The 26276-nt window shown below is 41.3% G+C and overlaps 1 protein-coding gene across 4 annotated transcripts in view; it reads right to left on the bottom strand.

Moving 5' to 3' along the window:
- The window catches only part of DMAP1 (DNA methyltransferase 1 associated protein 1), a 49722-nt gene extending 24634 nt beyond the window's left edge, over nucleotides 1-25088 (bottom strand). The window contains exons 1-10 of one of the 4 annotated variants that reach the window (XM_061632733.1): nucleotides 24857-25088; nucleotides 23203-23323; nucleotides 22067-22157; nucleotides 20935-21044; nucleotides 19827-19918; nucleotides 16350-16545; nucleotides 11563-11721; nucleotides 9732-9899; nucleotides 8452-8637; nucleotides 4404-4475 (exon numbers count right to left, since the gene is read on the bottom strand). In XM_061632733.1, coding sequence (XP_061488717.1) covers nucleotides 4404-4475; nucleotides 8452-8637; nucleotides 9732-9899; nucleotides 11563-11721; nucleotides 16350-16545; nucleotides 19827-19918; nucleotides 20935-21036 — 975 coding nt within the window. In that variant the 5' untranslated portion in view covers nucleotides 21037-21044; nucleotides 22067-22157; nucleotides 23203-23323; nucleotides 24857-25088. The remainder of the gene's footprint in view (nucleotides 1-4403; nucleotides 4476-8451; nucleotides 8638-9731; nucleotides 9900-11562; nucleotides 11722-16349; nucleotides 16546-19826; nucleotides 19919-20934; nucleotides 21045-22066; nucleotides 22158-23202; nucleotides 23324-24856) is intronic. The other 3 variants (XM_061632732.1, XM_061632734.1, XM_061632735.1) reach the window with 3 other exon arrangements.
- Nucleotides 25089-26276: the final 1188 nt, after the last annotated feature.

Genomic DNA, 26276 nt, shown 5'->3' with positions numbered 1-26276 from the left:
CGGGTACTCATTTTACCGACCACGGATGGATGGAAGGTTGAGTGGACCTCGACCCCTTTTACCGGAGAGTCGACTTCCTCCTTCCGTAGGAATCGAACTCTGGCCGTGAGCAGAGCTTCAGCTGCGTTACCACCGCTTACCACTCTGCGCCACGGAGGATCTTACTAGGTTACTAAAGTTGAATATAAAAAGAGTCCAGACACACACAAAAATTTAAAGCCTTCGGTCTAGCCTGAACTGGCAGCATGAAAGGCGTTGTTGTCGTTGTTGTTGTTGTTATGTGCCTCCAAGTCGACTACGACTTATGGCAACCCTATGAATCAGTGAGCTCCAAGAGCATCTGTCATGAACCACCCTGTTCAGGTCTTGTAAGTTCAGGTCTGTGGCTTCCTTTATGGAATCAATCCACCTCTCGTTTGGCCTTCCTCTTTTTCTACTCCCTTCTGTTTTCCCCAGCATTATTGTCTTTTCTAATGAATCATGTCTTCTCATGATGTGTCCAAAGTATGATAACCTCAGTTTCATCATTTTAGCTTCTAGTGATAGTTCTGGTTTAATTTGTTCTAACACCCAATTATTTGTCTTTTTTGCAGTCCATGGCTAAAGGAGCAAATTAAAACAATTTCTGCAAAAAACGGGGTGTGGAGAAAACAAGATTACAAACTGTGAAGGTGACAGACAAGATCCTTGAGTCATACAGAACAGAAAAAAGGTCATACCTGACCTTTTTTCAAGATGACTGCTACCCCCTACTCTTCCCAAGAGGGAGATGCCAAAAGGGAAGATTGTAGTCTTGTAAGGAACTGAACAAACACAATGGTCAGGTTTGGTCTTTTAAAAACCAAATCCAGTTGTTAATTTCGTTAACTAATTGTAGAAGCAAAAGACTTGCTTGTTGCATAGACCTTGTGGCGGTAACAGGTTTTTCCCCTGCAGATTTGTTTAAACTACAAATGGTTACAATGCAACTTTGAAAAGTATGCATCATTACATTGGGAAATAATCAGGCCAGTAAAACAGAACACAAAACATTAGGACACTTCCATATGGACAACTTTGGATAGGGAGCACTGAATCACCACACCTAGCAACCACAATCTACACAGTGAGAGTGCCACTCCCTGTGCTGATCTCTCCTAGTGGTGTACCCTGACTTATATTACTTACGGAGGACACTTTATACAAAAAAAATCTGTTAATTATAAGGTTAGCATTCTCTGAAAGAGTGAAAGCCATTACTGGGGTGGCACTGTTCTTCCCCGGATATTCAAGCAAGTCTTTCTCCACAATATTTCACAGAAAATGTCACGTTGATCTTAGATACAAAGCTTCCCCTGGTTTCTCCATTGCAACAAACTGCACAGGAGAATCAGAACAAGCTGTTTAGAAAGAGGACTTAATCCAGGCAGTTAACAAATCCTCTTCCAGTTGCTCCCCAGGGCTTCCATGTCTGCTCACCTTTGTGTATGTCACACTGCACACCATCTCTGAACCTTGTCAATCAAAAATAGAGATGGGGGAACACATCCTGGCAAAAATAATACCCCAGCACAGCCAGTTTTCTCCTATCAAGGCCAACACTTGGAATCACAATCACAATCACTTGGAGAAGCTTTGAAAATACCACACAAATATCGGTACAGCCTCCCAGCTGCACAAGTGCCAGCAGTGCAGAGAAAACTATTAACCCCTGAAGACAGAGGCCCAATTAATAAATTACTGGTACAGCACGCCTGCAGGAACAACTGGATACTGGTTCACTGATGTTACCTTAGCATTTCATCCTCCCGTTCTATGTGATTCTGCCCTTTGAATGTTACCAGCTGAAGCAAGGGATCCAGTTACAAAGAAATGGCAGTCATGCTAGATCCCTAATGCGCGAACTGGGCCTCAGGCAAAGTTAAATGAGTGGCTAAAAGTCAAATTTCATCACCCAAGATCTTCCCCCCCACTATTAACATTCCCTTACCCCAACAATTATGATACTTAAGACCAACGTGTTCCAGTAGTGGGACTAGATTTATCAGTAACCACCTTTGGCATGTGTCTATGGCCTTACATCTTACAGGCCTCATGATCTTTGAAGGGAAAAAACAGCCCTGTGCAAAAGCTCATCTAAGACAATCCCTTTTAATAAAATGTTTATAGTAATATAGAATAGGGGAAAACATTGTTTATGGATGGGGTTTTTAATTCAAAGCTTTACAGTTGCATCAAAATAACCAAAAATATATGTTGGGAAATGGGCCATCCTTGGCATTCTGGCCCTATTACACCAGACCTCTAGCTAACCCAAAGTCCCTGCCCTCACTGGAATATGATTTACACAGTGAAAATGCTATTGACCTTGCCAGAACATTCCATTTTCAACAGTTAGGCCAGGTAGAGACATATGTTTCAAGCCACTGTCTCATGCAATCCCCATCCCCACTCCATCTCTCCTCTTTGTACAAAGGGGAGTTTGAACAACACAGGAAACTGCCATTTAGAACGAACTAAAAATGGAAGCTTTAAATCGCTTCTCCTCACTTGCAAAGAAGAGGGACAGCCACATGAGCTCAAGCCCATGCTCATTACAAACAAACCATGGTTTGTTGTTAAGCCTGAACCAGGCCATAGCCACTCACCTCCTGCAACAGCAAGAACGACAGCCAAAGAAGCTCAAAGTAGCATTCCAAGGCATGTTCCAAAGTTACACCAATTAGCCTACCGTCAGCAACAGATCTCTGATATATGTACTGTAGCTAACTTATTATTTAGTATTATTTATTTATTAAATTTATATCTTGCCCTTCCTCCCAGAAGGAGCCCAGGGTGGCAAACAAAAACACTAAATGCATTTTAAAACATCTTAAAAACAAAAGATTTTAAAACATATTAAAACATCTTTAAAAACATATTAAAAACAAAATATCTTTAAAACACCTTTCAAAAACAACTTTAAAAAACTTGTTAAAAAGCAATTCCAGCACAAACACAGACTGGGATAAACTTGAGCTTTCTACTGCATTAGAGGTTCTGAGACATTCACACAGCAAAGTCACACCCTTGACAACCCCATCAGTGATCAGCTTGCTCAGTATCGATGAAGGGCACTGCAGCTCATTCTTCCTCCAATCATATCCTACACAACCATTCCAGAAAAGGATGCCTCTGTAACCCACAAGTCTTTTCCTACAAGATGGCAATTATTTCATTAACCAGCCCTGCTGAGTGCCCCAAATGAAGTCAGGTGGATGTCTACTGGTGGCCTTCTCAGTGGTGGCACCCCAGTTACAAAACAGCATCCTCAGAGAGGGTTGCCTGGTCTTATGGTCTTTTCAGCACCAGACTTTAAACAACTTGTGTTTTTAATTTGGGCTTTTCAATCTTACATTTTATTATGCATCTGCCAGAACAAATTTTATGCTGCCTTTATCATTTTGCAATGAATTTTTAATACAGTATCTTTGTGAGCCATCCAAAGAACATGTATTATTGGGCAGCTGTATAAATATAAATAAAAAATTTTTTTCATCCTTCTCTCTCACCCATACAAGATTCTTGTGAGGTTCAGCTACCATTATTGTCCATTTACTAATGAGGAACCAAGGCTTACCAAAAGCCACCTAGCCAACCCCCATGACTGGACTGGCATTTCAAACCTAGTTCTTCCACATACAAGGTTAGGAGTATATCTACCAGAGTATAATTGCTATTTTTCAAGTGCCCCCTAAGTTGTACCTTACACATCTGCCTTGTGTAGCTTAGGTGAAAAAGAATCATTTTGTAATAAGCAAAAACAAAGAGTGAGGAAACAGAATGGGAACACAGAAAGTTATTTGCCAGGCTAGCACTGTAACGTTAAAATGTCTTCTGAGTAAATTCAGAAAAGTCAGAAGGAATATCTAAGTTAGTTCCATGTCCAAACCACTTCTTCTCCCAAAGAATTTGATTATTGCATGATTAATGCTACAAAAGTCAGAGATGAATCTGCAGCTTACTATCAGATTTTTATTTTTAAAACTATTTGCAGGTACCATGCAGTTTGCAAAAGGCAGAGCTGCCTTGTGATCCTTTTCCTAAAGAATTTTCCAGGACTGTTTTTTTGGCTACATGTTGTGCTAGGGTCCCATTATCAGGCATAATAGACTGGCCTTAGATGAAAGCACAAGAGCAGAGAAAGAGATGAGACCAGTTGAGGCTTACGAAGCAAAGGGACAAGTTCAGCCATGCACAACTGGCACCTCTAGTGGGCCTCTAGAGCAAACACACAGCCAGTGTTTCTGAGAGTAGCTAGAACCCACATTACTACTGCAGCTCAAACTCCTCCGGATTGTTAACAGCTCCAAAAGGAGAGGGGATAGGAAATGAAAATAACCAAGCATCCTTTCAGGACCCTGAAGACCAGTACAGTAGCCTACCCTCTGACTCCGCAGCGTGACACCTGCAGACTTGAAGTCCGGAAACTTGATGCCAGCAGTCTCAGGGACAGCCTAAAAGAGAAAGAGACAGCATATGCTGAAAAAAGGAAGTAAAAAGGAGGTACAAAAACAATCCCACAAAGGGAAGCATCACTTTCTGCAAGAGAACCAACTGTCAATGTCTGAATGAGGAAGGACAGAACTCTTTCTTAGCACAATTGCATTGTCTGGCTTAGCAGGGCTATGGATTTTGAGTACGGTACCAATATGAACCCACTAATTTAAATGCCTTTCAACTTGCACAAAGGTGGCTTCGATACATTAAGTTATCAACAATTTCTGCTGGTACCAATCTATGCATACTGAAAATTATTCAGGAAAGTTGCATTTAAAACAGTAAGATACTGAAGGGGTTTCATAGCACTGGAAGGACAGACAAGTGAGATTCAGTGTAATGGCAAAGTGGTCTATAGATTGAAACAAAATAGTCCCAGTTATACTGTGAATCTGACCTTAAATTCTTCATACCAAAGGCAGCACCACCCTAACAACAATCTCTTCAAGATGAACCACAAAGATCCTACTACACTAAAATCCACAGGGCTTTACACTAAACCAAGACTATGAGAATGTTGTTCAGGTGCACTAGGTTTCCAAACCCTTGCTTAATTCTTCATCTTTGCTTTGTCCAATCACCTGAAAAGAGACTCTATACAGCTACCTTCATGCATCATTTACTCAAAATCAGTCAACCACCACAGTGATTTTCTCTCCCCCCTGCCCCCCATTTTCTTTGACCCATTTATTGTGGCCTCAGTCTTTGTGCACCAGGAGAAGACCCATTGTTACCTGAGTGATCTAACCTTCAGGCCCCCAGCCCTAAAGCACTATGGTCTTCTTAACAGAGCTTGGAAAAGTTACTTTTTTGAACTACAGCTCCCATCAGCCCAATCCAGTGGCCATGCTGGCTGGGGCTGATGGGAGTTGTAGTTCAAAAAAAGTAACTTTTCCAAGCTCTGGGTCTTCACCTGTAAAACTCATAACACACTAGCATAACTGCATATCTGAATACAAAGCAAGTTTTAAAACCCTGCATGGTTTCAGGTGTGGATGTAATTTGTAGTATGACTTTGAAATGCAAAATTATGACTTCTGAGAATTCTGAGTTTTTGATTAAGAACATTTTAACTCTTCCCACTCCATTATTTGCATGTTTCCAGTTTCCCTGTTTATTTCCAATAAACTAACACCTACTCCTGTATCATCCTCCATTAACTATATAACTTCTGTACCATTTGTACTCCACAACTTTGCTATTCTTGTTCTACTGATTTGCTCTCTGAATGAACTTCATCCTGGGGGTAAATCTGCCAATCTCATAGCCCCTTGCATTTTTCACCAGGAATAATGTCTTTTTCCTCTAGCCAAACATTTTCCCATTACAAGCCAAGCGTATAATTTATCTGCTGTTTAAACACTGCAGATTCACAAATGCCTTAATATTACAGATTCTGGGACAATTAAGCTATAATTTTTAAAGTGTGTGTTTATATCCTGAGCAGAGGAAGAACGAAATCCAGCATAAGCTCTATTGCAGGTTCCTCTATCTTTCCCTCCAGATAACATGGGCCGTATGTAGTTAAAAGGGAGCTACGGTAACCCAAGTGAGCTACTGAAGCGGAGGGGAAGATAGACGATGAAGCTGGGCTGGAAGCTTCATACATACTTCTCAAAAGAAAAACTGTCACCAGTCCCACACATTATTCCCACTGAACAGCTTCCTTTGCAAGAAAGAAAGAAAAAAGGTCTGCCTTTCTCCTCAGAGACCTGAAGTTTATAAAGGGACTGTGGACCATACATGAGTCAACTGATGTAGTCTGTGAATCCAAGGATCCACTGAGGACAACAATTGCTAAGGTAACACGGACCAGGGAATTTTCTTCATTCATTTAATACCAAACTCTCTTACTTGTGCTTTGCCAAGACCAAACTGCTGAAGCCATGTACACTAAATTGGTCTTCCAGGCTGCAAACAAAGGAAAAGCCCCAAGGAAACAGTATCAATTTCAACAAATTATTTATTCTATCCCTTTAGGACACTGGAGAGAAGATAACATAAGGAATTCCTTTTATCATTGGCCCCTCATCAAAGGGTCAAAATCTGTTGTGGGGGCTCTTTAGTCTGACACACAGTATTACCGTAAAAGGCATTTTATTACAACCTATACTGAACCTAGTGCTTAGGATGACCGGAAGCCAAAGCAAGAAAGATGGGAATATTGTGATGGCAGCAGGTAGGAGTACAAGTCAACTCTACAGGTATTGGATCAGACCTGTAGATTCCACTACACACTAAAGACACTGGTGGATTCAACCAAACTTCTCTAAAAGAATATGTCATTCAGTTCAAGAGGATCTTAACGCAGTTTGGGGGTATACCTCTGCCATCTTCCCCCAACAATTATCATCACAATCCCTAATGAAAATTAGGGACACGCTAACTCCCTCCCACACTGCACAGTCTGCCTTCACCTCACATCTGAGCAATTAAACAGGTTGCTATCCCTCACACGCCAGCATGAGCTGTAAACGCTTCAACCTCAATTGACTCTTTGGTAAATGACTTCCCTTTGTTGAGATGATGCTGATACAGCCCTCAATTCAAATTCTTAGTTAAAATGCAATTTTAAAAAAAACCTTTCCCTGCTACAGTTGGTAATTGACTCCTAATGGACTCTGTCATGGTTGAAACAGCAATAGTGCAACAAGAGAGGCTGCCTTCAGGAGCCCTTAGGTGCTTACCAGAGGCAGACACAAGGGCCCCAGGCAATACTGGGGGAGACAGCCAAACATGCCTCAAGCATTTTAAGTAGCTACTTGATTCCACGTCCTACATGTCATGGAACAATCGGGCTGGAAAGGCACTGACGAAGAAGCACAGGGAAACTCAAATCACAGATCTTAATCCTTCAGGACAGCCCAACCAAGTCTGCAGACTTGTCCTGCAAACAGAAAGCCAGCAGTGACAAAAAGTGGTGTGTGCTTTTGAAAAGTGTAGAGTAGTGGCTTCTTTCTCATTTCTACTCCTCTCATTTCTTACAACCAACTGAAAGGCAGAGTCTTGCCCCAGAAACTGAATGGGGTCAACAATGTAATTCCACAATGTATTCTAAATAAAACACACTACTAGTCATTTCATATATTATTAATCCATTCTGTTGTCCCACTGCCCACAACCTATAAATTTTATTCTGGTCCACTGTTTCACAGAATGAGTGACATGTTCAAGACTGAATGTAAGAAACACAGAATCAAACAGGGATCACATTCGTATTTGTATATATTGTTGTACGCCACGCTGAAATAAAGGCCAAAGCTGCTCCCTAAGTTATCTACCCCTGCCAAACAACTTGCAGCCTTTAGGAAAGCATGAGAACACTATCCTAAGCAAGAGGAGGATCATCAACTATAGACCACTATCTCCTAATGTTTCAAAGATACTGGCATAACCCCAGACAGTTTTAATTCCTCTGTAAGTCTGTCAGTGGTGCCAGACTCAGAGGCTCGTGGAAACTAGAGAAGGGAGTTTGACCACCATCTCATTTTGTGGCAGCAGGTTTCAAAGGTTAACTATATCGCCTGGCAGTAACTGGAAGAAAGTGTGCTTCTTTCAAACATTACTGATCTCTCTTGATGCTATGCTGCATGACATGGACAAAAGCAAATTTCTGCCTGCGCATTCACTGACCACTGAACTGCTTGATCTTTGAGAGGGCTTTATGTAGGTCCAGCGTGTCTCCTTCCCAATGCAGCATTTTTAGTTCTTTCCAGCCTAACCTACATCACTCTGCAGGTGACAATATGACTGAAACCCAACTTTTCTCCATGCCCCGAGAGATATGAGGATTTAAAAAGAAACAAAGAAATTAAAAGAAACAATACTTGGCTGGCCAGGGCCAGCCAACCCCCCCTCACCCTCTGGCCCTGGCAGGCAAATGGCAAGGTGGTGCCATTATAAAGGACAAGAGGACATGCACAAGATATTTACAGGTTTCTCAGTTTCTTTCTTCTGTGGCAGCTTCTTCTTGGGTGCCTTGCGCTCTGCACGTCTTTGTTCGGTGGTTGTGTCAGCAGCCGTTATGAGTTTCTGCAAGTCTTGTGTTCGCTTCTCCCTCTCTTTCTTCCTGGCTTCAATTTTGCGCAACTCCTGGATTAGATATTCCTCTTCTGCCACCTACACATGAAAAAGAGGCATGACAGGTGGGAATTATGACTGGTAAAGAAACCCAAAAGAGCCACTTAATGGCTCCTTGCCTGGGCTTCACTGGCCCTAGAGTCTTCTGGGAGCCAAGGAATATAGTACTACAGAGACAAAAGCAGCAACATAGAGTAGACTGTTCCTTTCCGTGCAATTTCAAAGGATCAGCAAGCCTTGAAACACTGTAAATAACCTTGATTCCAGAAACCATCACCTTCCAGCTTCCAAAGCTCTTATGTCGGTCTGCAGTGTATATAGCAGACTGTAGTATAGAGACTCGATACTGTTCATATCGATATCTCATTGCCTCTTTTTTCTTATTCCTGCCTTTTAAGGGTTCTTCATAGTCCCACTTTCTTCCACCATCCATAATTTACTAATCCCTGTCTTTCTTTCCTGCCATCCCATCTCTTGGCTCTCCCCCCCCCCTATTTTCAGAATGCAGACTGCCCTATCTATACCCTCACAGCTCCTCCTGCCCTCAGAGCCTTGTGAGAGTGTTTTACTCACCCAAGATGAACTTTCACTTTGTTTCATTTCCTCAGAAGTATGAATATTTATAAATATTCTCAGTCAATACCAGCAGTTTCACCACCAAATCACTTAACAAATTACACTGTCCAAAAAGGTGATAAATTCAGGAAGTTTAACCAACAGTTTTTCTGCCATTAAATAATGCAAATATCCACCCATTAGGGAGCAGAAAAACATGTTAAATGAATTTTCTGAAATCAAAAGAGAGATTCTGACAAATGCAATCAGCACTATGCTTCTATCTTTCCCAGGCAAAACTCCAGCAAAACATATTTTAACACACTTTGCATTCTTTTAATTATTTCACTAGTCACATTAATAATATGTGCATGCCCATTACTTGATAAATGCCCCTTAAAGGATGTCAGGAGCACCCACTAAACACTACCTTCAACAGGAATCATGTTAACAGCTCTAAAGGCTAATTTTTCATTTCATTTATTAATGAGCAGTACCCAGAAAGAATGAGCTATTGCTACACATCCAGTATAAGATAATCTGAGGTCAGGCTGCCTTCCAACATTTCCTGATATTACCTGCTCTGGCGTCCGATTATATAGCCTCTCTAACTGTTCTTTCCGGCGCCTCTCATGGCCTGCATCAAAGATGGGGATTTTCAAGTCAGTGCCTGGGGTAGCACGAATGTTGGCCAACTTGGCACAGATGTGATAGTAGCGCTCCTTTAGATCTTCCACTGACCGCTTCTGACGAGAGAATAAGGGTACAATTGAGCTAAAAGAAATCTAACACTATGAAAAAACAGCTAAAACATATGCAACTTGGGTAAAGGAACAGATAAATGTTTGGGGAATTATTGTAATAAGCACCAATAAATGATGATAAATGGAATCCATCACAAGTATTATTATTTATATATTTCCACATTTGTATAGCACCCAATAACCTAATGTTCTCTGAGCAGTAGTATCTGGGCCTTAGTATCACAGGACAGTGCTCCCTCATATGTTTTGTTGCTGTCCGTTTAGCAATCACAAATTAAGGCAGGAGTGCACATCCTGAGATCTTCTGTCACCAATATACAATTTCACAAAAAATACAGCTGTTAGCCATTCTCCAAAATCCTCTCTTCCACGTCCTCTGCTTCTATGTACCATCATTACCAATACTCTTCATCTTATTTCACTTAATCAGTTGCTCACCAGTAGAGCCTCTAAAATTATTTGCCTAGGTCAATCAGCTTTTCTCTTCTGCAGGCCTGGAAGTAAAAAGCTGTGTTTGCAATTCGTGTTAGCATCCTTTAGCCCTTTACTTCATGATTGTCAGAGTTCCTTATCTGTTTTTGTCAGTGAAAGCAGCACAAGATGCAGCAAATACTTTTCAACCTCATTTGTCTGATTCTATACCATATTAATTCCAAAGCTAAAAGCTCCAGGATTAGCAAAGCATAGGATCAGGCAAAGAAGGTTAGGGAGCACTCGCTGTAATTTGTCAGAGTATTTCAATGATATCAGAACTGCATCCACCTCCAGCATCAAGATGCATCTCTGAGGTTGATCAACCCAGTTTTCCCTTGCTTCTGTAAATATCTTACCCAACGCAGCTGGTACTGGTAACGTTTCACACACAGTGGTAGAACAAAGAGAACTCATGAACCCTTAACAGACATGCAAAATCTTAACCAGCACTGTGCACAGTCAGTGTTTGCAGATCCTTAAACTAAAACTAAGTGTTATTCCACAAAACTGCACCATGGCAACCTACATGTAGAACAAGGATGGGGAACCTTAGGCCTGCAGGCCAAACTTGGCCCACCTGGCCTCCCCATTAGCCCACATTTTGGGGAAGCCATGCCATACCCAATGCCATGCATGACGCCATGGGGATGGCAAGGGCAGAGCTTCAAAGGAGTAACAGAGCTTTAGAGCTTAAAATAGGCTCCCAGTTGTTCCTTTGCTGGAGCAAGGCATACCTTGCTCAAGGAGTGCAAAGCTGTTTCCATTAAATGGAAGCCACTTTTCCCTCCCAGTGCTGCTCTTTGAAGCACTTCATGCTGCTCCTTTCTACCTCTGAAAATCAGAGGTTTAAAGGAGCAGAATGAAGCTGCTTGCAAAGGGCTTTCAAATAGCCCCACCCTGCTCCTTTAAGTCTCCAAAAATCAGAGGTTTAAAGAAACAATGCAGCCTTGCAAAGGGCTTTCAAACAGTCCCACACTTTACTTCTCTGACAATCGGGGCTTCAAAGTACAGAATCACCTGACATCACTATGACATCAGGTGATTGACAGGTGAGTGGCCCCGCCCATCTGTCAAATTTAGCCCACCAGGGTGGGGAGGTAATGATCTGGTCCACCAGCCAAAAAAAGTTCCCCACGTCTGATGTAGAAGGTATTCATTCATAGGCACTTACTTTGAACTGCTGGTGATCATAGCGGTCATGAATGACTACAAAGCGGAGATCAAATCTTCGGGATAAGTCAAAGAGGTGGTCTGTTTCAGCTTTGGTCCAGGCATCATCATGAAGATACATCTGATATTCCTGTTCTGAGTAAACAGGAACTTGCACTGTCTGCAGCAGAAAAAAACATAGTGAGAGAGACTGCTGACACAACAGGCTTCCCTCATCCACATGCAAAACTGTTCTGTCTCACAAGATTACTTTAAGGCAGAACAAACCCAAGATTCCATGAGACAGAAATCCAGGTGTCTTCCTCTATGCCCCAATCACAAGTATCTTTAACATGTAGCCTATATTTCCCACATATAATCTTCGCTGCTACCCAAGTGATAAGCTTCCATCCATCAGTTTTATCTGTGACTCAGTGCTATTCTTTCAAACAAAAGGGACTGCAAAGAGAAGATATGAATATTCACAGATGCATTCCCAGGTGATCATCTACTTTTTCTTCTTTCAACTTAAGAACCCAAGGGGAAGATACATAAGATATATACACATCTGAGGAATGGGTCTCTCTTCTACACAACCTCCCCTCAGGATACCACAATAGAAGTCTAAAAATCAGGACTGCAAAACTTGTTTGTGCTTCTAACAAATGTTCAGTACTGCTCTGGGGATGCCAACTCTACTACAAAGAATTCCAGATTCCAATTTTCATGTATATTGAAATTTGCAACACTCCTAGTCCAATCTGCCCCTTACACAATTCAGTTTGTGTCCAGATGGGAGTCAACAAACCTGCAAGCTCCTAAGTGAGAAGCTGCTAACTTTTCATATAAATCATGAAGATAACTTCAGGCTTTGAGGCACCATCCAAAGTTTCTTAGATGCCTTCCAAACCAAGGCTTCCAGAGTGGACACGGATAAGTGGCAACAGTGATACAATGCACATACACCACAGGACTCAAGCATTTAAAGAATACTGCAAGGTATAACTTCCTGTGATATCAGAATCAGTTTAGTACCTATGAAGTTGGTATGGGAATTAATCCTAGAGATAGCAAGAGGAAGAAAGAAGGTGCTTGGGGATGTTTGGAGAATGAGGGCCTCAGTGAAGGAGCGCATCTATCTGACTAAGAGGGAAACAATCCCTTAGAAGGGACCCATTTTTGGATACCCTTTCGTGCCAAGGATACTTCTCCAGGGGAGTGTTGGGATCCTGGCAGTGAGTGATTCGATCACTAGGAACATAGATAATGGGGTGTGTAATGGGTATGCAGACCACAGGGTGATCTGCCCGCCTGGCACAAAGGTTGCAGATGTCACCTGTCATCTAGATAGCCTGGTAGATAGTGCTGGAGAGGAGTCAGTGGTCATGGTGCACATTGGCACCAATGACATGAGGAAATGCAGTTGTGAGGTCCTGGAAGCAAAATTTAGGTGCTAGGTAGGATGCTGAAAGCCAAGATCTCCAAGGTAGCTTTCTCTGAAATGCTACTTGTTCCATGCGCAGGGCCAGATAGATAGGCGCAGCTTTGTAGTCTCAATGCGTGGATGAGACAATGGTGTCAGGAGGAGAGATTTGGATTTGTTAGGCACTGGGGAACATTTGGGGGAAAGCTGGGCTGTACAAAAGGGACGGGCTCCACTTGAACCTGGATGGAACCAGACTGTTGGCGCTTAAAATAGAAAAGGTGGCTTCAGCTTTTAAACTGATTGACGGGGGAAAGCCAACAGGAGCTGAGGAGGGTCTTGCTTGGAACAATTATCTCCCCTAGGATAAAGACATAAAAATGATGAAAGTTTAAATGGGGTATGCCCAGAACTAGGCATCTGAAGGCAGGGGCACAGGATAGCAATTTAAACCAAAGTACCACATGCCAAACCAAAAGTGCCAAAGACACCTGAAGAGAGACACTGTATGTAAGTGTTTATACGCTAATGCTAGAAACCTCCGAGCCAAGATGGGAGAATTGGAGTGCTTGGTCTTAGAGGACAGCATTGATATAGTATGCATGTGAAACGAAATGGAATGGAGAAAACCAGCAGGACACAGTTATTCCTGGATATAAACTATCTAGGAAGGACAGGGAAGGACGTAGTGGAGGTGGTTTTGCTCTATACATGAAAGGAGGCATTGAATCCAGCAAGCTAGAAACCCCAAAAGAGGCAGACTCCTCCACAGAATTGTGGGTGGTGATACTGGTCCCCAAGAGTAATTTAGTACTAGGGACATTCTATTGTCCCCCTGACCAAAACATTGAGGGATATCTTGAGATGGAAAATGAAATCAAGGGAATATCCAAACTACGAAACACTGTAGTAACGGGCAACTTCAACTACCCTGACATAGACTGGCTACATATTTGTTCCAGTCATGACAAAGAGGTAAAATTTCTAGTTACCTTAAATGACTGCGCCCTAGAATACTTGGTCATGGAACCGACCAGAGGGGCAGTGACCCTGGACTTAATCTTAAGTGAACAGTGACCATAGAGCTATTAAATTAAACATACATGTAAATGGCCAATCGCTAAGAAAATCCAACATGGTCACATTTGACTTCAATAGAGGAAACTTTTTTAAAAAAGAGGGAACTGGTAAAAGGAAAGTTGGAAGACAAAGTCCAGAGAGTCAAATCACTCCAAAATGCTTGGGAAATGCTTAAAAACACAATTTAAAAGCTCAACTGGAATGTATACCAGAGCTCAGGAAAGGTACCACCAGGGCCAAGAGGATGCCAGCGTGGTGAACAAGCAGAGTCAAAAATGCTATTAAAGGCAAGAAGGCTTCCTTCAGAAATGGAACTCTTGTCCACATGAAGAGAATAAAAAATAAAAAAGAGCACAAACTCTGGCAAAAGAAATGCAAGCAGACAATAAGGGATGCTAAAAAAGATTTTGAGGAGCATCTTGCTAAAAACATAGAAAACCAACAACAAAAAATTCTTTCAATACATTCAAAGCAGGAAACCATCTAGGGAAGCAGTTGAACCATTTGATGATAAGGGAGTTAAAGGTGTCCTTAAGCAGGATGAGGAGATTGCAGAGAAACTAAAGGAATTCTTTGCATCTGTCTTCACAGTGGAGGATATAGGACAGATCCCTGTGCCTCCTTTTGCATGAAGGGAGTCTGAGGCAAATAGCGGTGACGAGAGAGGAAGTTCTAGGCTTAACAGACAAAATAAAAACTGACAAATTGCCAGGTCCAGATGGCATTCACTCAAGAATTCTCCAATAACTCAAATGTGAAATTGCTGATCTTCTAACAAAAATATGTAACTTGTCTCTCAGACCCACCTCCATACTCGAGGACCGGAAAGTGACCAATGTAATGCCAATCTTTAAAAAGAGATCCAGGGGGAATCCTGGAAATTAACTGGCCAGTTAGGTTAACATCTGTCCTGGGAAAACTGGTACAAAGTATTGTTAAAGATAAAATCATCAAGCACATAGAAGAGTGAGCCTTGCTGAAGCAGAATCAGCATGGCTTCTGCAAGGGTAAGTCCTGTCTCACTAACCTACCAGAGTTCTTTGAGAATGACAACAAGCATATAGATAGAGGTGATGTGGTTGACATAGTGTATTTGGACTTTCAAAATACTTTCAATAAGGTACTTCACCAAAGACTCTTGAGTAAGCTTAGCAGTCATGGAATAACAGGAGAGCTCCTCTTGTGGATCAGGGATTGTGCTTTTTAACTTGTTCATAAATGATCTAGAGTAAGGGGTGAGCAGGGAGGTGGGCAAATTTGCTGATGATACTAAATTGTTCAGGGTTGTTAAAACAAAAAAGGATTACAAAGAGCTCCAAAAGGACCTCTCCAAACTGAGCGAATGGATGGTAAAATGGCAACTGCAATTCAATGTAAACAAGTGTAAAGATATGCATACTGGAGCAACAATATCTTAATTTCACATATACATGTATGGGGTCTGAACTGATAGTAACTGACCAGGAACAAGACCTTGGGGTCATAGCAGGCAGTTCGATGAAAATGTTGACCCAATGTGCAGCAGCTGTGAAAAAGGCAAATTCCATGCTAGGGATCATTAGGAAAGGTATTGAAAATAAAACTGCCAATATCATAATGGTGTGGCCACATTTTGAATATTGTGTACAGTTCTGGTCACCTTACCTCAAAAAGGTAAATATGTAGAGTTGGAAAAGGTTCAGAAAAGAGCAGCCAGAATGATCAAGGGGATGGAGCGACTCCCTATGAGGAAAGGTTGCAGTATTTGGGGCTTTAGTGTAGAGAAAAGATGATTAAGAGGTGACATGATAGAAGTATATAAGATTATTCATGGCATGGAAAAAGTAACACTAGAACTCATGGACATCCACTGAAGCTGAGTGTTGAAAGATTCATGACAGACAAAAGAAAGTATTTCTTCATACAGTGCACAGTTAAACTGTGGAATTCGCCCCCACAAGAGGCAGTGATGGCTACCAACTTGGATGGCTTTAATAAAGGAGGAGGAATTCATGGAGGAAAAGGCTATCAGTGGCTACTAGCAATTATGATTACGCTCTGCCTCCATAGGCGGATGCAGTATGGTTCCAAATACTGGTTGCTGGAAACTGCAGGAGGGGAGAGTGCTCTTTGCACTCAAGCCCTGCTTGCAGATTTCCCATAGGCAACTGGTTGGGCTGGTTGTTCTGCAAGAACAGAATGCTGAACTAGATGGGCAATAGGCCTGATCCAGCAGGCTATTCCTGTGTTCTTACGTCCTTTGTGATACTTTGAAACATGTTTTTCCAGTCACACGTATAATATAAGTCCTGATCAAGTCTCCATACTTTGTTGAATCTGGCAAAAGGGTAATCCTTGCCCTCTTCTGCTGCCCTCCTCCAGTGGTAGAACATGGCGCCATCCTTCCTTGCAGGATTGGTGAAAGGCATCCACTTCCAAGGTCGCACTTTCTTAGATCCCAGCTTTGCCTTAACTGTTCGGTAGCCCTGCGTTGTATCACTTGGCAAAAGGGGAGGTGCATCTCTGAAAGAGATACAAGGCACAAATAAATGGAACCTATTGTCTGCATGAGGCTCATTTTGCATATTCAGTCACTTTTCTATGATCTTTGAGAAAGAGTTAAACACCAACTTAAGACCTGTACAATGTTCAGCACACAACACTCTGCACTAGAATGATCTTACATGCTCAGCACACAACCCAAACCTCTCCAGACCAAAGACAGTCACCATTTACTAGTCTCCTATATGGACGTGGCCCACTGAGGTGTAAAGGCCACAATCAGTCTTCCTGCTCTTTAGCCTTGATGCCCTCTGTTCATTGGCTAGTTGCATCTCTCCTTGTAGTTGCTGCTGCTGCAGTGCCTAATTTTCCACTTCCTCAAGTTGCTGTTTATGTTCACTGCCTAAAAGTGTTAAAAAGCACACAACGAACTATTAGAACCTTTTTTTTATAAGCAGGTCCAACGTTCTAGGACACTTCCCCAGACCAAGCAGGTTCCTGGACAGGGATGCCTCTTTGCTTGAAATTATGAAAGATAGAGCTGGTAGGATCATTAAAGGCCCCCTGGACAGCAAGGTTAGCTCGGTTGACTGTCTCTTCCTCACTATTCAGTTGCTCCACTAATGACAAGAATGCCAGCTCAAAAACCAAAAGGCAAGACTTCAACTTCTAAGGGGTCTCTTTCTTGCACTCTCCTCCCTAATAGTGAGATTGTTTAGGCCAGCAGAAGATGCTGGCATTGTTTTAGAGCTGCCTCCTCAGCTTGGTCTTCCTCTGTTAGAAACACAGTGACTGCTTCATTCTGGAGAACCACTATTGCTTCAATGGATGCTGGTGGTCTTCAGTACACACTGAGCCTGGAGGTGCCTGATGGTTGGTCTTCAGTTACTGGTATCTGCATCATGGTAGGGTCAGTGATGGATCTCGGGATCACCTTGGGCTCCTTCACAGCTTGATGCCCATGTGTGGTCACTCCAAGCCATTTCTGCCTACTTGGCACTGTCATAGAAGAACCAGGATGTGCAATGGAGAGGGCAGCAGTGGATGCAGCATGAGGAAGAGGGTTGCTGGAAAGCAGTGGCATTGGCAGAGTTGGCATCTGCCCTGCCCTGAAGTTCCTGGAGTGGACAAAGAAGTCTACCTCAGCTGGCCAGATTTTCCCAGTGCAGGATGAGGTTTGCCTGGACATAGCTTCTGCGACTGGTCTGGATCTATTCCACCATTGCTAGTTGGGTACACTAATGCCACTGCCCACAATGTAGCGCAGACTTGTGTCTCTATTTAAAAGGATAGCTGCCAACTTATCATAGAAGGGCACTATTCTAGGTTCCACTACCGAGCACTCGTTATGGGTGGTGACTTCCTTGAACTTCTTTGTCAAGGCATTTTACTCCTGCACTAGGTGGTGTTGCACTGGTAGCCCCACTGGCACATCACCTTGGAAAGCCAGGTGAAAACAGCATCTGATGTGCAAGTTGCTGTAAGTGTGGTGAGATACAGAGATCTATACGCATATGACCTATATTGTGTTTTGTTTTTTTAGGAGAATTTACAAACCGTTTATTCAAATAAATCTCTAAGCCCCATTCACACAGGTGGCCAATGGTAAAGGGGCTGATGATATGCTGAGGTGATACCAGTGCTAGGGTGCTGCAAATGAACTCAGTATACTGGACAGAAAAAAAGCAAGTCAAGCTTTCACAAGACAAGCTATAGTTTTGTTTGATGTTCTGTGGGACAATTCATGGTTTGTTTGTAGTTTGTTAAATGAACCACAGCTTCCACAAAAACCATGGCTTACCATGATGAACCAGGCAAGAAAAACCAACAATCTGCAAGTGAGAAAGCACTGTAAAATCTGGAAAGCATTCTGTACAGTGCAACTCTTCTTTCCCTCACACTATCCACCTGTACAATGGCCATATTTGTTTATGCTGGAAAGCGACACACACTTGGAATTTGCAGAGATTTGCAAACAGATTACACTCCTGACAGCTCCAGTGATTGACTCTTTCTGGGAAAAGAAACTGAGTTTTCATTATCGGCTACTATTCCACACACACACCCATTTTCAGTACAAGACTAGTATAGTCCAAATTTGCAATACAAGATAAGAAGTCTCAAGCAATCCTTTTAATAAATACCTTGGAAAACATGTTATTATTATTTATTAAATTTATATCCTGCCCTTCCTCACAGTAGGAGCCCAGGGCGGCAAACCAAAACACTAAAAACACTTTAAAATATCATGAACAGCCTTTAAAATATATTAAAACAAAACATCTTTAAAAATATATTAAAACAAAACACAGATGCAGATTGGGATAAAGTCTCTACTTATGTTCAATCCGTATCTAATATTCCAGTAACTTAACCTACTAACCATTTTACTTACTCTACATCAATTCAAAGCATTCAAAGTTAAGAAAGCATAGCAAATTCATTTGGCTGGATTATTAAACAAACCACAGAATAATTTCCTACAGTTTGAATGAAATGGGGAATGTTGTTAGTTCAAAAGCTTTTAATCTCTTCTCTTACACAAAGGAGAAGTGGAGGAGGATGTACACAAAGTAAAGGCTAATCACAGCACATCTCATAACGGAAAACTATGGTTCCTTGTTATGTCTGAACTAGTGTTGGAAAAGTACTTTCAAATGCTGCAAAATACAGAAAATCTGCAAGTATTTCATCCAATCTAGGAATCTGCTAAGCATTTTATTTATTAGATTTATATCCCGCCCTTCCTCCCTGGAGCCCAGAGTGTCATATTACTCCTGAAACATTATTCAGGCAAGACATAATGGCAAAGATCTTTATACAATCCACCCTGACTTCTCTTCCCTGCTTCAGATTCCTTCATCGTCTGCACAAGCAAAATAAACAGATGCAAGTTTGAAAATACATACATACACACACTCCAGGAACAAACTAGCATGTGAAAGAGTTGAGAAGTCTGTTTCAATTCATGCAAGCTTTCCATTGTATGAGGTTCATGAAACCCAAAGAGAAAATTCAGAGTCAAAACCTACAGATCTTTCAGACACCAAATATTTCAATGTTTCCCAACACTTTGTTGGAAAATTTACATATTAGAAGGGCCTCAGACATCTAGACCATGGAGATCAAAATACTGAGACAGCACTTCCAGTAGAGCAAGTCAGAGATACTAGGAAGAGGCTAACAGTAAAGGCTTGTCCTGAAGCTGGAGAAAGTACATTTTCAAGAACTGTCTTTCACATGCCAAATACCTAGATGAGAAGACCGATTACCCGAGACTAAAGCTGTGACAAAACTCTTACTTTTTATCTGAGTAGAGCAGTGCATAGACCTCCCGGTGCATTCCTTCTGGTCTCTTAAATGTGAGGGTCTCTGATGACTTCTTGGATTTTTTCTGAAACAAAAGTTGTTTATTAGAGGCTCTGCTGTTTTAAAACAAAAATTCTGTAGGAAAATCAAAACCAGTTTCTGGTTATCTTGATTTTCACATGGACAACTTGTGTGTTCTCTCCTTTGCAATGCCCCAAAGCATCAATCCAGTTTAACTGATTTAACTTTAGTCAAGCTTTCTTAAACTCTCAGGTCAAATATATACATGGGTGTGAAACGGGATGGAACAGAGAGAGAAGGACATTATTTGTATTTTATTTCCTCCCAAAGCCTTCACTTCCGATTTCACCAATAGTTCTCAAAATGTAGGATCATGTAGGTGGAGAGTAAGAGAGTAGAAGAGGTTCTACTTGTAGCTGACTGACAATATCTGCAGTACCAGTCAGGCTCCCTAACCCCACAGACAAACCATCCTTAATTCTCCCATCCCTCTACATTTGTGTCGTTATGCTGTAGGCACGTTTCTCTTTTATACCCAACAATGCTGCAAACATAAACAGGAAGTAACAAAAAGAAAGACAGAAGAGCCCTGGTGTGAATATAGTTTTAATGGTGTTCCATGACCCCCAACATCATAGTGTGAGGAATATTATTCAAAACGTAAATATTATGAACGAAAGAAGAACAAATTGATATTGATTTATGCCAAAAGGAGGGCATTTCAATTATACATCCCAGCTGTATGCTGTATAAACTCATAAGAATTCACTGAACAGGTGAAACAAAACTGAATTAAGGGATACTACATTGCTTTCACAAGTGGGTGAAAGATGCTGAGGAGAGTAAGGATGTTGAAAATTGTGTTAAATTTCAAAAAAGAAAAAAAGACTTGCTCTTTTATTTTTTTAAGGTAAATGTAGTCTCACAAATTGCTCAAAAATAGGGTAAGCATATTTCTGTATGAAATATGAGGATCATGCTGGTAAGATCCAAAAAAATAAGTTCTTGTTGCAGCTTAGAATTATTATCGCAAAGCTCTTTGCAATCTCCTCCCATCCCTTTTCTTCATCCCTTTTATACCTTATCAGAATTGATGATATCTTTCTTATTAATAGTTCCTATGTTCTCAGACTCTGTGCCCCCCAGTTCCAATATATCCCGCACATCTGCTCCTGTGGCCATTTTGTCACCTGAAGTCAAAAAATAAAGCATGATTAAAAAGCAAGTGATCCAGAGCTAGATACCTAACGGACACAGATTTGCCTCTGCCAAATTAACTGATTTTTCTGGCTCCCTATACAAACAACAGACTGTTGCTCATGTGCTGCTATATTGTCCTTTTTATTGGGACTCCCGATTTGATCTCATCACCCCAATTCTTCAAAATATCCCAGGGAGGTCTGATGCATTTTATTTAGAATATTTACTCTCAGATAGGGTCCCACAGGTCATAGTTAATGTGGCAAGGTTTTGTGCATCAGCTCTTACCTGTAGGAAAGTGATGATGGAAAACAATAATAATAGCTAACTTTCTGGGGGCCTTTTGCCCATTGGTGTATTTACCTAACACCATTAGTGCCATATTATCTTATGTTGCAGCTGTTTGTTTCTTTCTCTCTATAATATTGATATGTTTTATTGTTTTAATATTCTATAGTGCTGGTCTTTGACCGTAATAAATGATTGATATTCTGGAACTAATCCCTCCATGCAGTTAGCTTACAGAAAATGCAAACACAACAGTCTTGACAGGCATCTGAAACATCCATACCTACGGGACCAATGACCAGGACTTTGTGTATTCTGCACATCCACATGTTTGCCACCATACTGCAGAATCTGAAATCTGGCATTCTGAAAAATCTGTTTTCATTTAAGAAATGCCACGTTTCCAGACACTATGTGACCAGCACAGGCAGTATCCAATAAAGGTTTAGAATTCTGGGGCAGGGTATCTAGTATGGTCTTCCCTTAGGGATGGAAGTATAGTATCCTATGCCTCTCTGTCTGCTTTTATTGCTCTTTACCATCTCTATCACTACAAGTCCACCTATGGCCAATCTTCTTGCCATTCCCTTCTTGCTATCCATGTCAAAAAAACTGCAACCAAATTCTTTGAAAACCTGAATCGCTGAAGCAGAAAAAAACACAGTCACAGGTGTAACCTTGCCAAACCAAAATGTAGATGTTGTCATACAGACTCCACACATGCCTGGTGTCAAAGGTGATTAGCAAGAGTTTCAGAAACAAAAGAGCTGCTCTGCATCCACTGTCCAATATATAATGGTGTCCAGGCCCAGATGCTATATAAAATACAAAAAGAAAGTCCATGTTACTAAGCTGAAAAAAAAAATCACAACAAAACAATTCTGTTTATAGTTTCTGTTTATAGTTTCTAACATATGGAGGTAGACAACATGAGGAAGGGGATACTGGCTGGGTTTGCATGTCTCATTAAACCATAGTTAAAAACAAACTATGGTTTAATGTGAACAAGCCATGTGCTGGTCCGTGCTTCTGAAAAGTTCCCACAGCACTCCTACTTTGCTCCTGCTGCATTGCAGAGGAAACAAACCAGTTTTGCCATCCAAACCTGTGCTTGTGGTTGGTTTGTTCTCCAAACAAAGCAAGAACAAATCTTAGTTATCACTCATGCTTTGTTTAAAGCCATGTCTGCAGCACAACACCAGTGGGAGTGGGGCAGGAGTGCTGTGGGAACTTTTGAGCAGCATGCACCCAGATGCTGCATGTTCACATTAACACGATGTGCAAACAGCCACTGAAATGTAGCACACACAGACCTTAATCCCTGTTATTAAAAAAGAGCCTAAGAATATCTCACGAACTACCACAGAAAGTGTGTTTTTAAAACATACTAAAAAATGTGTATGCACACATATGTATTCTGGAACACATGGTTTAATGAGGGGTTTCAGAATTCAAATCACAAAACCGATCCATCTCAGGACAGAACTACATCACCTTTCTTTGCTGCTTTGTCCTCTCCCAATAGCATAATAAAATATCATTATGTTCAGAAATTTCCACATTATAAGCAGAAAATTGTTACTCCAAGCCACGACTCCTATGCAGCAAGTGATACAGTTAGAATTCTGTACATGCAGTAGTTACTCAGAAATTGGCTTCTACAGCTTTTGATTTGGCAAAAGCCCATGCGGACTTTGTTAAGTCTCATATTTTGAACTGCATAACAGACAAACATGTACTTTCACCTGTAAATTACTTAAATTACTGGACATATAGAATAAATTGCAGAGCTCATGAAAAAAAAGCTGCCCTTTGCCATTTTTATTTTTGGATGATTGATAACGAAGACTGTCCCCTTACCTGCTTGAGGCACAAACAATCAATCATGTATATTCTTCAACTGCCAAGACTTGGGCCATCAAGTACACCTATGAATGAGTATGGCTCTTAGTAAAGATATCCACAGAAACGGATGAAGCAGCTATTTAAAAAGATACAATATTGCAATGATACTCCAGACAGAACTGATTCACTTTTTGAATGGCTGAGCTTTTCCATCAGTATTTGTTTTGACATAGCATAGTGTTACACAGATCTCTAGGCTACAATCCCCTACCCGCTTATCTGGGAGTCCCATAGAACCCAACAGGGTTTACATCTGGTACACATGTATAATCTTTCAACAAGTCAGTAGTGCATATGAAATACCAATACAAGAAGTCTTAAACCTTTTTTTATTTTTCCACATCGTGATAGATATCTCTTACACTGAATTATAATTTCCAGTACTTTTAACGGAATATTTTAACATTAACTTGCTTATATTCTCTTTTGAGGCCAATTTGGATTACATGAAACTCCATCAAGCCATATGTCAAGACATGCAACTGACCAGAATTGCCTCATTTGAAGCACAATTACGGAACATCATTTCTACATGAATGTTGTCCTTATAATATAGAAGAACCTTTCTATCATTATAGCATACAGCACAATTCTATGCATGTTTACTTAGAAATCCCATTGATTTCAATGGGACATCAGGCACATAGGGCCTTGAAAGAGGTGGAGGTCTTCCTACACCCAACCCAGAACAGCTTTGCTGGCCTCCACCATTATACTGCCAGAGCAGAGCTCCCCATTCTGTCCACCAAAGGTGTGGGGAGAAAAATGTATCACCAGAAGAAATCCCACAAAATAGGGAGTTCTGCTGAATCCCAAGCTGGCCTCACTGCTGTCACAGCATCAGGCCCAAACACTATGGCAATTCCAGACTGCCATATCCCAGAACAGCTCCCCTATTTTCTGCCCCAGCAGGCATGTGAGAACTGGCACTGCAGATGCAGCAGTGACCCTATCATTCTGTCATGTCCCCCTACTGCCTGGCTGGGTTTTGGATTGCTCTATTACTCCTTAGTAAGAGCATAATCCTAACCATGTCTACTCAAATGTAAATCCTGCTGAATTCCATGGAGCTTACTAGCAGGTAAGTGGCCTTAGGACTGCAGCCTCAGTTGGAATTTTGCAGTTTACTCTTTGGACAGGATTGCTGTATTATGAATGGATTTCATTACAATCTTTTTGGAATAGCAATAAGATATTGTTACATTTTGACAAATATCTATTACATATACGTTTTTCATACTGTTTTGGAGTTTAGTTTTTCCTATGGTAGCTCTCAGTAAATATAGACCAAAAGTGAAGGCTATGGCATACAAAAGGGAGCATCATAGGAAACTAGAGCACAAAACATCCTGCTTAAAATACACATGAATAAATCAGTCTAAAAGCCTTTTAACTCCACTCCACACACAAACTTCCTGGAGATCAATAACCTCAAGACAAAGACTACTTTGAATACTACTAAATTATTACACCCTCATTTCCCTTCCCAAGTGATCAAAGGATCAGTTCCCAAGCTCAGATGCTGAATTCACCTTCTCAACCTCACCCACATATTATAGACTACAGTCTGCTCAAGAGTTCCCTGAACTACAATATCAATTCTGTATACCTCAACTGCTTTCCGCTGTTCACAGTTCTTTACACAAGTATAGTATCCCGACCCACTCACTTTCCTTTGACGCGCTACTAACCCGAGACCGGCTGTGCAGCGTCAATACAGGCATCCCAGGACTACTTCCGGTCCCAGCTTCTCCGAGCATAGTTTCTCACTTAGGTCCGACTGCGCAACACAAATTGTGGCACGGCTAGCATTTGTGATTGAAGTTGTTGGTTCCGTATCCCACTGCAGAAGGAAAAACTTTTTTTTTTTTTACGATAAGGGGCAGGCTGGATCATAAAAAAATAGTATCAGTAAAACATAATGTTGATGGCGTCCATTTCCTTCTGCGTCAAATTCTGATGCTACTCTAGAAGGGGCGTGGCAAACAGAGAAACGCGCCGCAGTCGACAACACAGCCCCTCACGTTTCCTACTGAATTTTACTGCTTAAGGGAGGCGATGTGTCTGTTGAAGGGCTCATCGACTACGCTTGATAGATGAAAATAGGGAACACTTTTGCGCTTGTAACATCCTTATTCAAACTACAGCGCGTTTCCCTTCCTCCTTTAAATGCACAGTGCAGAAACTTGTCAGCTAAACGCTGTATTCATTTGCCCTATACTCGTTTCCTGTGAATAACCTGACCATAATATTTTTTTAAAAAAAGTTATGAATATTTAGTACATTTAATCTCCCAGTTGATCTAGTAGTACTTCCATAGAATAGCTACAAATCAAATGCATTCAACATTTCATATCTAAAAAGGATACTAGTTAAAAATAGTCTAACCCAGGGGTCCCCATATCCTAGTCCATGGGCCACCAGTGCTCTGCGAGCTAAGCTTCATTCAGGTGGCCCATGGCATATCTGCATTAAATATTCGTTTTAATTGTATTTTATTGCTTATTTCTATTGTTGTATTGCAATTTGAATTTTATACATTTTATTTTTATATAAGAAATAAAGCAATAACATACAGTTAGAAGTCATGTAGCATCTAGCACAATGCATTACAATTGATACAACAGGCAGAAAAATCATTAAGCAAAACCCTCAGCAATTTTCAAGTGGTGCATAGGGTGAAAAGTTTGGGAACCACTGATCTGACCCATTCTACTACCTCTGAGCGGGGTTATTTTCATTCCCATCATAGCATGTTGTGTGGGGAGATTTAATTCTCCCCTCTTCCACAAGGAAGGGAATGAAAATTATACCCTGCCCACTTCAGCGCCCCATGTTAGTTTCCATCACAACACACTGGCAGGGAGTTTAAAACCTCCCACTCAGTGTGCTGCAACGGAGATGAAATTTAACAGCGCTTGGATCCCAAGATAAGTTAACTTATGGAAGTGCATGGAAAGCATTTCCTGTCCCTTCCTCCCCCTCCACCAGGAGCCCTGCAAGTCCCGTCTCACATTTTTCAGTAATAG

This window comes from Rhineura floridana, chromosome 6, assembly GCF_030035675.1.
Source record: "Rhineura floridana isolate rRhiFlo1 chromosome 6, rRhiFlo1.hap2, whole genome shotgun sequence".
NCBI lineage: Eukaryota > Metazoa > Chordata > Lepidosauria > Squamata > Rhineuridae > Rhineura > Rhineura floridana.
Note: the sequence above shows the minus strand (reverse complement) of the source record. Positions and strands in the feature narration are given on the sequence as shown.